Source organism: Peromyscus californicus, unplaced genomic scaffold (genome assembly GCF_007827085.1).
Source record: "Peromyscus californicus insignis strain IS unplaced genomic scaffold, ASM782708v3 Scaffold_4__1_contigs__length_199733344, whole genome shotgun sequence".
NCBI lineage: Eukaryota > Metazoa > Chordata > Mammalia > Rodentia > Cricetidae > Peromyscus > Peromyscus californicus.
In genome coordinates, this window is record NW_026294562.1 from 165,719,929 (window position 1) to 165,731,278 (window position 11,350).

Here is an 11,350-nt window from a genome sequence, read left to right on the forward strand (position 1 = left end):
ACAAGGAGAGGGACTAGAGAACCAGGAGGCGCTACAATTTACAACCGGATGTGAAGGGAGACTGCAGAGAGACCTGACGCTGGAGCGAAGACCTGAAGGAAACCCTGTGATTATCCACAGGAAGAGCGTCACTGGAGGTGGCAGTGGGGGTGTGGCTCAGTGGCAGAGCACCAGTGGAGCTGTGGTCTCCACACATTCAGCACTGGTGGCAGGCTCTGCCGGAGAGGGGCTGTGCTACCTACGTCCTAGGGGCAGAGACAGGGTGGAGGGGCTTTAGGAGAGGAGACACTGCTTGCAAGAAGAAAGTAACAGGACCCCTGGGCTGGTCACAGCACTTTATTGAGGGGCAGGGCTCCAACATCTGCACAGCTACAACCTGAGGACAGAGGGCAGAGTTGAGTGGTGGTGGTGGTGGTGGTGGGGGCACGCCCCAGTCTTTCACACCCGATGCCCCTCTGGCTTAGGACTTCTGTTCCCCTTGGGCACCCTCTCCACCCCTACTCTAGATTCCAGAACCCCCCCAATGGTTGGCCAGTCACAGCGTTTGGGAAGGGCCCTGGACCTGGCAGCTTTCAAAGGGCAGAAAGGCTACTGTGGGGTGAGCAGGTCAGAGCCACTGGCTCACAGGATGCCACTCAGCCACACACGGGAGGGCCTCACTCACTGTATCTCGCGGAAGGCCCGCTTCTCCACCAGCTTCACTTTGTATTTGCGCTTGAACCTGGAGAAGGAGCAAACACGGTGAGCGTCCCTTATCTCAGAAAGTGTGGGGGTCTCCACCTCCCCTCCTTCCCACTGCAGCAGGTCTTACTTGGCTCGTTCCCGCGGCTCGATCATATTTCTCTTCTGGAAGCTCTTGAACCTGTCTCGGAGTATGTTACCTTCTGGCTGCGGAACAGAGGGCAGAGAGACTTCAGCAGGGTCTGGGAGAAAGATGCCAGGCCCTGGACAGTGCTGGGGTCCAGAGGGAGCGCAGGACTGTACTGGAGTCACTGTGTGCTATCCTGGCCAGGCTCAGAGCACAAAGCCTAGGGCTGTGCCCCAGGGCCAGGCCAGGCCAGGCTCCAGATGTGCAGAGCTCGAGGAGACCCACCAGGACTGACACGAGACAGGCTGTGACAGACGGCCTTCTGAGGGTCAGAGGCTCACACCAGAACCTCCCCACCCCACCCTGTGCCCTCAGACCCCAGGCAGTAGCCCAACCGGCGCAGCCCAGGGCAGCCATGGTGTCGCCCACAGCCCCAGAGGGCACGGGGAGCAAGGATGGTTATCATCACTGGGCACAGGGTCCCCACGGCACCCTGCCGCCCTCAAGGAAAGTACCTTCAATGTCCTGAGTGAGCCCGACAACTCGGAGCTGAGCTGCACATCAATGTCAGGGTCCTGGTACCTGCAGAACACAGGGTTGAGGACATTCAGGGGTATGTCACTGATGGCCCAGGAAAGCAGCACAATGCAGCCTGGAGGCCCCACTTCCTGGAACCCCAGCCCGGGCCTCACTTGAGCCGCCCCAGCCTGCGGGGCTTGTCAGCCTCCGCCAGCCGCCGCAGGCGCCGCCGCTCCCTCCGCTGGGCCAGCTCCGCCAGCCTGCGCGCCACCTGGGCCTTGATCCCACGCAGCCTGAAGAGCTCCTGATGCTGAAGCCGGGCTGCCCGCAGTGCAGCCTGCTGCACCCGCAGCTTTCGAGCAGCCTTCTCCCGCCGCCGCTGCTGCTCTGTCTTCTTCTCCATCCTCTTCTCAGCACCGGCAGGGCCGGTGGGTGAGGTCTCATCGGCCCCGTCATCAGCCTCTGGCCACTCACCGCTGCCTGGCTCATCCTCGCCGTCAGACTCTTCCAGCAGGCCCTCGCACATCTCCCGAAACACAGACTCCTAGGGAGCAGGGCGATCAGCAGGTGGGGGCGGGGGAGACGGCAGGCGGGGTTACAGGCAGCGACAAACGGTGGGTGGGGCTCACCTGGGTGGCAGCTTGCTCTGTGGTGGGCAGGGCCAGCTGCCGCTCCAGCTTTTCTGCCTCTTTCTCACGCTGCAGCTCCACCTCGTGGGCCTCTCGAAGCAGGGCCTGGGCAGGGGTGAGATTTCAGGGAGAATCTAGTGTCAAGATTGCCCTCCTGACCCCACCCCATGCCCGGGCCTCAGCGGTGGTCCCAGCCCATGGCTCCACCCTCTACACACACCCCGGAGACAGCCCAGGCACTCTCACCCCACACCACGCTGGGCTCTGGTTAGATGGTCTGGTCCCTGAATAGGCAAGCTCCAGGGAGGGCTGCGAAGTGGGGCCTGAGCTAAGGGGACTGTGGGGGAGGGCTGATGGGAACCAGGACTCCGAACGGTGAAACCTGCACCTCGTTAGGCCAGATACCCACTGCACACCTACCTGGTGATCTTCAAAGGTTGGGTTGTAGGAGGCTCCTGCAGGAATCACCTCTACTGCAGGCACCTGGGAGGGCTTGATGTGGAGGCGTGGTGGCCGCTGCAGGAAGACAAGACCAGGGAGGTGGGGTGAGCTCCATGCCACAAACCATCAGTGTACCCCTAAAATGCCCACACTGAATCTTCAAGACCAGTGTGAGAATATTAAGAGATGGGACTGATAAAGTAGGCCTCAAGAGGACTGAAGTACTATTTGTTTGTTTGTTTGTTTTTCGAGACAGGGTTTCTCCGTGTAGTCTTGATGCCTGTCCTGGATCTCACTCTGTAGACCAGGCTGGCCTCAAACTCAGAGATCCGTCTGGCTCTGCCTCCTGAGTGCTGCCCGCTCTGAAGCACTATTAAAGGCTTCACCCTGCACGCTTTTCTACACTCAGCCTTCCACCATGTAAGGACACAGACACCAGGCTCCCTCCCCTCCCAGGAGCAAAGGCACCATCAGTCTATCTCAGGGTTCCACTGTGGAGATATAAAGGACCAGAAGGCAGAGATGGAGCTCTCCCACACAGGTGCCAGAGTGGAGGCTACAGGCTGGTCAGCCACTCCAGGGCCTCACACTCTGCACAGGGAACACCTGTCCTGGGGTGAGCAAGCTCCCCAGACAGGGTTTTGCAGAGCTCTCCTACAACAAACCACAGACCACTGAGGGAGAGGGCAGCATCCGGATGGTCTACGAGCACTAGCATACTACCACCTTGGCTGTGCTGTGGGCCTCCTGCTGTCTGTCACAGCAAGGACTGGGTGACACTTCTAATGCCCACGTGATCCAAAAGTCCCCAGAGGATACGAGGAACAGAAAATCCAGAGCCAACCAAGATCTTCCAATGGAAAACCTCAGGTGAACAGTGTTCACTACATCAAGCTTTCTTTGTTTTGGTTTTTTTGAGACAGGGTTTCTCTGTGTAGCTTTGGAGTCTGTCCTGGAACTCACTCTGTAGACCAGGCTGGCCTCGAACTCACAGAGATCCGCCTGCCTCTGCCTCTCGAGTGCAGGGATTAAAGGCGTGCGCCACCACCGCCCAGCTACATCAAGCTTTCTTGCCCACCCCCAACTAGTCCCCTCCCCAGGAGAGGCCCTATACTGAGTGGTGCCCTAGTACCCCAAATTCCCCCACCCCCGAGCCTATGAATTATGGGGCTACTGCCTTAGGACTATGCCCCACCACACACACTGGTCCAGGGCCCACTGCACACCCTTGGCTGCAGGGGTCTCTGGCCCTGTTCTGCCTATGGCTGGCTTGCTCCTTCACGTCTCTAGCCCCAAAGGCTTTTTTCCAGCAATGGCTCCTGGCCTCCCCGAAGCCTGTCCCCTAACCTCTCATTTCCTGGAGACACACAACACATGGATACAAAGGATGAGGTTTCCTCCAGCTCCACAGCACCTGGCTCCCGGAAGCCAGGGTCCAGAGCTCAAGATGGTGGCCACAAATCAAACTCCAACCCCCAGTACCAGCAGTTTTCAGGCACTTCCTCTCTAACCTGCACCGCCCCGCTGTCCTAAGCAGGCTGTCAGCCACACTCTACAGTTAGAGGAACGAACGGAGGCTCTCAAGTGAGGTCACTTCCCAAGGTGACTCACCATGGGAGCTAGGACATGGGCCCCTAGGATGGCGGGCTGCGGCAGATATGGAGACCACTGAGCTGCCCTCCCTACCCCACTGCCTGCCTGTGCGACCTTACCCTCACGCCTTTCTTCTTGGTCTGCTCCAGAAAAAACGTGTCCTGACCAACGAACGGCTTGTCCAGAGGGTCTAGGGGAGAGGAGAGCGACTGCGGAAGGCTTTCTCCAGGGACCTGCCAGCCCCTCCGCACCGCCAGAAACGACACTGACATCCAGGCGAGGGGGGAAGACGCTCAATCCCCCACGGCCTCCAACCACACCGAGACGGGATCCGGGAAGTGCGGGAGACTGAAGGCTGAGGGGGAGCTCCCACAAGCAGGAAGGGTGGCACTGAGGATCTCAGACCCCACAGTGGAAGACTGTCACACCAACAGCTGTGGCGCATGCCCTTGGATGCCACACTCTTAGACAGTGTGGACAACTGTCCATGGCAGTCCCGCCCATCTGTAAGCGACAGCAGAATCACTCACTGTTTGGGTTCCAGAGGTCATAGAAGGGCCGCTCAATGATGTCCTGTAGGCCAGGTTTGGCCTTTGGTGCAGGAGGGCTGAGGAGCCGGGCCTGTGCCTTGCGCACCTCCCTGGGCAGCTCACCCTGCTTCGCCAGCTTCTCCCATAGCTCCTCCTTTCGTCTGAGCTTCTTGGCATTGGGGACCTGGTGTGCGAGGATGCTGGGTAAGGGGAGAGTGGCATCTGGTAAGGCAACAGCTGAGCAGTGGCCACCTCCGTCCAGGTGGGCTCTCCCTGCCTCAGCAGCCTTTCTCCTGCCTATCTCAGAGTAGCCTCCTTGTGAACTGGCTCAACACATGCTCACGTCCACCACTGCAGGCGGGTCTGAGCATCCAGAACACGACACCTCCCCACACTCCATCTCAGGGCAGCCTGGCTTGCTAGCCCACCCTCTCCTAGGGCTGACACTAAGCCCATATCACCTGCACACTGGAGCTTCTCTACCCAACAGCCCCTAGCGCGTCCAGGTTGCCCTGCTGCCGTGGTACCAGGAATGAATCCTCTAAGACACTCAGACACCCAGCTGCACCCTAGCCTGCCCCCCTCAACTGTTTCCATCACCTCACCCCTCTGCAGAGTTTTCAGGACCCAGGGCTGGAGGAACTCACTCTTTGGGAGCAGGGATCTTAGAATGATTCTCAAGGGCAAGGTCAACCCGTAGGGGTTTCTGGAGACGCTGTGACTTCTTCTGGACCCAGGTCTTCTTCTTGCTCCGTTCTGCAATAGAGAGGAGACCTCACCTTAGGCCTTCATAAACCAATCCCTGATTTCAGGTCAACTGGAGCCAGATGGATCTGGGTCCAAGCTAATCCAGCACATACCCTAAGATTCCCAGACTCATCTCGTTTGCCTACAGGAGAAGATCTCAGAGGCCCAGATCTGACCCACCCACGGCCTAAGCCAGGAGGACGCAGGCCTTGTGATCGAAATAAGTCCCCACAGACCCATCTCGAGGCACTCAGACACACAGCAGGGAAAGGCCTCAGAACTAACAGAGAAGAGGGCAAGCATCCAGGGACACCGAGACTCAGGGAGGACTTGCTGTAGCCATCTCTCAGCACTCTGCTACCCATTTCCAAAGCCCATCAGGTAAAGCAAGAACTCTACTGCAGAACACACTAAGGAGGCCAAGGATGGTGGGGCACACCCGAATACTAAACTCTGGAGGCTAAGGCAGCAAGATTGAGTCTTTGGCCAGCCTGAGCTAAACAGAGAGAACCAAATTCCACAAATTAACAGGGGATGGGATGTAACAGTGGCAGAGCGCCTGAGGAGCACACACAAGGCCCTGGGCTCTGTCTCAGCACTGCAAATAGTAACAAAAACAGCAGCAGCAAGATGCCATGAAAAACTGAGTGCTGGATGCAAGATGGTTCAGTGGCCAAGGCTCTTGCCGCCAAGTCTGGCAACCTGAGTTCAATCCCAATGACCCACAGAATAGGAGAACTGACTCCTACATGATGTTCTCTGACAACACTGTGTGTGGAACATGCGCGTACACACGCCCACACACACAATATAAATGTAAAAACAAAAACTAAATGCTAACTAACTTTGTAGCTTGAGCTAGGTGGTGGTGGCGCACGCCGGTAATCCCAGCACCAGGAGGCAGAGTTCGAGGCCAGCCTGGTCACAAAGTGAGTTCCAGGACAGCCAGGGCTGTTATACAGAGAAACCCTGTCTTGAAAAACCAAAACCAAAACCAAAACCAACCAAACAAACAAAATCTTTGTTGCTTGGCCTGTTGGCTCTTATCTGTAATACAAGCACTTGGGAGGCTGAGGCAAGAGGATGTGAGTTCCAGGACAGCCTGGGCTACACAGTGACCCTTCAGCTAGCCTGGGTACAGAATGAGACCTTGTTTCGAAACAAAAACAAAACCTAGAAATCACTAGGTTAAGCAAAAGTGAGCCAGACTCAGAGAGATAAACACCGTGTTTTCCCTTTTGTCTAGAACCTAGACTTAAAACTACATGCACTGGCCTTTAATTCTGACAGAGACAGGAAGATTTTGGTGAGTTCAAGACCTGCCTGGTCCACACAGCAAGTTCCAGGCCAACAATACTGAATACTGAGACCTTGTGCCAAAAAAAATAAACCAAACCAAAACAACTCCCATGTGCGCCACAGAACTAGAAAGGGGGCTGTGAGACAGGAAAGAGGTAAGAGAACTGAGTATGTCTGATAAGAGAGACGGGAGCTGGAGAGATGGTTCAGTGGTTATACCCACTTAGTGTTTGCAGATGACGGGGGGTGTGTGTGTGTGTGTGTGTGTGTGTGTGTGTGTCCCCAGCACTCCCAGAGAGGCTCACAACCATCTCTAACTCCAGTTCCAGGAGATCTGATGCTCTCTTTTGATCTCTGGGGGCACCAGGCACACATGTAGGCAAAACACTCATACACATAAATAAATCTAACAAACTTTTTAGAGGGAAAACAAAGGAGGGGGACTATCAGAAGGGAACCAGCTAGAGGAGATAGGGAGGGCGGGGGTTAAGGGAATAAGTGAAAATACAGTATGGTGACGTTAAAATGTCATGATAAAATCCATTTCTTTATACGCTAATGTAAAAATTAGTTGAAAAAGTCCCTGTGCCCCCAAGGAGCTTCCCTGGCTTCTCCTGACCTTGTCAAGGTTCTGTTTTCATTACCAGGAACCTCTGACTCACGTTGTAAATACTAAGGTGCCTATCTGTTGGTGAAACTCCCCCCTCCCCCAGCTTGCTCTGCAAAGCCACTGGCTATCCTGCTTGACCAGGTACCAGCTTGTTTTCAGTACCTGCCGAATTACTTTTGAGTGTTTTTCTGCCACACTGGTGAAAACCCCAATTACTCATCAAAGCAATCTCTAACTTGCCTTTGTCTTCGTGTCTCAGCAGGTCCAAACCCAAGCTTTAACGGAGCAAAGCCAGCTTGTCAAGACATGTTTCCTACCTACTGGCTAATGCAGATCCTCTCGTTCTCTTTGTTTTGAGACAGGGTCTCACTGTGTAGCCCTGGCTGTCCTCAAACTCTGATATTTGCCTAGCCATGTGTGAGGCCTGGATTCAATCTCTAGTACTGAGAAAACAAACAAACAAACAAACAAACAAACAAGAGAGAGGTTGCTTTTCTTAAGATAATCTCAAGCCTTCTCTCCACCCATTCAAGGTAATCCTTTATACTTAAGGTGGCTCCTTCTAACCTCTTATGGTAAAGCATTCCTTTATTCCCAGCACTTAGGAGGCAGAGGCAAGCAGATCGATCTCTGAGTTTGAGGCCTGTCTGGTATACATGGTGAGACTGTCTCAAAAAAATAAACAGGGGCTGGAGAGATGGCTCAGAGGTTAAGAGTACTGGCTGCTCTTCCAGAGGTCCTGAGTTCAATTCCCAGCACCCACATGGTGGCTCACAGCCATCTGTAATGAGATCTGGCGCCCTCTTCTGGCCTGCATGCATACACGCAGAACATTGTATACATAATAAATAAATATTTTTTTAAAGATTTATTATGTATACAGCATTTATGACAGTGCTTTTAACCGCTGAGCCATCTCTCCAGCCCCCATAATAAATATTAAGAAAAAGTAAAATAAATTTTTTGTTGGTTTTCTTTCTATAGCCTGAACTTGCTATGTAGACCAGGTTGCTCTTAAACCGAGGCCATCCTCCTGCCTCTGCCTCCCAAGTGCTGGACTACAGGCATGTGCCACCACATTCCCCTAAAATGCCTGCTTTTTAAATTATGTCACCAATATAGATCTCATGTGACGCAAGACTCACCCAAGATCACAAAAGCACTCCTTACCTTTTTTCTTGGATCCAGTGTCCACGAAGAAGAGCTTTTCATTTGGGGCCTCGACCAACAAGCCACTGAAGGATAAAAATGCAGACCATTAGCTAAAATAATTCTGGGAAGACAACAGACCCTCCTAAAGTGGAGCCCAACTCTTTGGGTCCATTCCAACACCTCAAACCACGGGGTTCTTCTAGACTACGTCTGGAGCTTTCACATTACATCATGTAGAATTCAAAACGTACCACGTTGGGATGCACGTACGTTATCCTCATTCACTGAACTTCAAACTTTGTGGCACAAGGCTTTAATCCTAGCACTCGGGAGGCAGAGGAAACCGAGTTCGAGACCAGCCTACATACACTTGGCGTGTCTACATATATCTACATACTAAGTGCCAGGCCATCCAGAGCGGCCTAGCGAGGTCTTGTTTCAAAATTTTAAAGAAACCTAAGAGAAATTTAAACTTCGTTGGAATGTCTGCATACTTATTTGTTAAAGACGGTACTATTAAGTCTTCAACCCCCGAGATGCCCGGAGCCGGAAGTTCCCGGTCGGTCTTGCACCAGGCGGCAATGAGCGAGACCAAGCTACCGGAAGTCCCGCCCCACGTACCCGGTCGTGCGCTCCTGCAGTCGTACATCTTCTAGGAACTGGTCTACCTCTATCCCCAGCGGCTGCTCAGCGAGCCTCCTCCAGCCGCGCTTCTTGTTTCTGGGGCCCCGCCGCCGCCGCCTCAGAGCCGGATCCACCGAGGTGGGCCGCAGCCCCAGGAAGCCAGAGTCCGCACGGCTTTTCGAACCGCGCTTCTCACCGCCGCTGTTACTTCCCGCCGCCATCTTCTGAAAGGAAGAGCTCGGTCGCTTAAAACTCTGATATCCGGTTTGGAGTGTGCGCAACTCCCTGGACGTAGATCATGACGCACTTCCTGTTGCGGCCATCTTGGTAAAGTGTAGTGTTAACGAAGAGGTGATGAAGGCCATCTTGGTAAAGGATAAATGCTTCCTCTACCTATCTTTTTTTCTTCTTCTTAAAAACTTCTTTTTAGCCGGGCGGTGGTGGCGCACGCCTTTCATCCCAGCACTCGGGAGGCAGAGCCAGGCGGATCTCTGTGAGTTCGAGGCCAGCCTGGGCTACCAAGTGAGTTCCAGGAAAGGCGCAAAGCTACACAGAGAAACCCGGTCTCGAAAAACCAAAAAAACCCTTCTTTTGGGGGGTTGGGGATTTAGCTCAGTGGTAGAGCGCTTGCCTAGCGAGCGCACGGCCCTGGATTCGGTCCTCAGCTCCGGGGGAGAAAAAAAAAAACCTTTTTTTTTTTTTTTTGAGATGAGATCCCATGAAGTGCAAGAAAGCCAAGAACTCGCTATGAACTACGAGATGACCTTGAATTCCTGATCGTTCTGCCTTCCCCTGATTAATGCCACCATACCAAACTCCTAGGTTTACAACTGGGACCTGCAGTTTCCAAGTGGTGGAGAGTAGGCTATGTAGATTCTTGTTTCACACTCTGAGCAATAGTACCTTTCCCGATGTCCTGAAATTTTGCTCAAACTGTTTTTAATTCTTTGACACATTTCACACGTGCCTTGCCCATTTTCACTTCCCATTGCCCTTTCACATACCTTTGCTACTCTTGCTGCGCCATGCTACTTCCCAAAAGGCCCTCCTCTCTTTTCGTGTCTTTGTTGCTGTTTTGTGACACACTGGATCTATTAGGATTGTTTGTATGACATGAGTGAAGGGTTAGTCACTAGAGCAGAGGCAACTGATCCGTGGAAGGACACCCCTCCTTCCCAAACAGTAATGCCATAGGGGTGGAGCCGGGTCAGTTTTTCAACTTTTTTATTGAAGATGTGGGCATGGGACGGCCAAGATGACTTAGTAGGTAAAGGCTGTTGCTACCAAGCCTGATGACCCGAGATTAATCCCCAGAACCCATACAATGGAAGCCAAGAGCCAACTTCTGCAAGCAGGTTGTTCACAACCTTCACAGGGCATGCTGTGGCATATTTGCTTACATACACACACATTAAAAAAAAAAAAAAAAAAAGCTGGGTGGTGTTGTTCATGACTCTAACCCTGCCTACTCAAGAGGTGCCAAGGTAGGAGGATCACATGTTCATGGGCCATCCTGTACTGTAGAATGAGTTCCGGTAACTTAGACTGTCTCAAAATGAAAAACAAGGGCTGGGGAGATGGCTCAATGGGTAAGAGCTTTCTGGGCAATCAATGAGGACCTGAATTTGAGTCCCCAGACTTATATAAGAAGCTGAATATGTGGCCTGGAGAGATGATTCAGCTGTTAAAAGCACTGGCTGCTCTTCCAGAAGACCCCAGTTCAGTTCCCAGGACCCATATGATGGCTCACAACTGACTGAAACTTCAGCTCTTTGGGAAAACATACATACACATAAATGAAAATTTAAAGTTCCAATCCTAGAATATTGAAAATTGAAGACGTTTAGGAAGGTCTAAGTTGGACACACAGAATGTGATATTCAGGTAATGTTAGTTGCATGCATTATTCACAGGCTTAGGAGGGAGACTCAGAATCATTGCTCTTGGGCATGGTAGTATACAATGCCTTAGTTTTCTTAGCTGTAAAACAGGAGTAATAATGCTGTTCTGAAGATGAAAGTTAATACATGTAAAGCGCTTAAGGTGGTGCCTAGCATCTGAGTTCGAGCTACTGCCGCTGCCTCCACCCCCACTCCACCCTCCAGAGGCCCCTGATAAGTGGTAGTCCACCAAAGAGGTCTACAAAGTTTTTTGCTTCCTCCCCCCAACGCCCAGTCGTGCTGAGAGTGGAAACCAGAGCCCCGTGCAGTGCAGGCTGTACAGGAACTTAACATTGAGCTACAGCCCCAGCCACACCATTCAACTCTTCCCCACCCCGTACCGTAATCCTGCTGCCGCTGCACTGGGATTACAAAGGACCACTATACCAGACTCTTAAAGGAAAAGGCACTGGGAGGGAATACATCGCGCCAGGATCTCACACAGAACTCAGCTCGAT

The 11,350-nt window shown here is 53.0% G+C and overlaps 1 protein-coding gene and 1 non-coding gene across 4 annotated transcripts; both read right to left on the minus strand.

Moving 5' to 3' along the window:
- Positions 1–321: 321 nt before the first annotated feature.
- Positions 322–9,190, minus strand: Nop53 (NOP53 ribosome biogenesis factor). Of its 3 annotated transcripts, none has more exons than XM_052763093.1 (12): positions 8,950–9,190; positions 8,347–8,411; positions 5,168–5,276; positions 4,521–4,720; positions 4,110–4,180; positions 2,377–2,472; positions 1,957–2,061; positions 1,501–1,871; positions 1,324–1,390; positions 812–888; positions 665–721; positions 322–376 (listed from the first exon to the last, which is right to left on the minus strand). In XM_052763093.1, exons 1-12 carry the CDS (start codon positions 9,171–9,173, stop codon positions 370–372), a joined length of 1,449 nt encoding a protein of 482 aa, XP_052619053.1. In that variant the 5' UTR covers positions 9,174–9,190; the 3' UTR covers positions 322–369. The 3 variants fall into 3 exon arrangements, with proteins under 3 accessions (XP_052619053.1, XP_052619055.1, XP_052619054.1); XM_052763095.1 differs by lacking the exon at positions 8,950–9,190 and adding an exon at positions 8,580–8,786 and having other exon boundaries at positions 5,168–5,278; positions 8,348–8,411; XM_052763094.1 differs by having other exon boundaries at positions 322–721.
- On the minus strand, positions 1,175–1,283 carry LOC128095848 (small nucleolar RNA SNORD23). The gene has a single exon (XR_008213446.1). It is a non-coding gene; the product is annotated as a small nucleolar RNA SNORD23 (small nucleolar RNA).
- Positions 9,191–11,350: the final 2,160 nt, after the last annotated feature.

Bases quoted from the DNA above. Each gene is read 5' to 3' on its own strand.
- Nop53 (XM_052763093.1), bottom strand. From the start codon at position 9,173: ATGGCGGCGGGAAGTAACAGCGGCGGTGAGAAGCGCGGTTCGAAAAGC. The intron at 1,391-1,500 runs GTGAGGCCCGGG...TGTGTTCTGCAG, and splicing joins CGCAGGCTGGGGCGGCTCAA to GTACCAGGACCCTGACATTG. The intron at 722-811 runs GTAAGACCTGCT...CTCCTTCTCCAG, and splicing joins GAGCCGCGGGAACGAGCCAA to GTTCAAGCGCAAATACAAAG.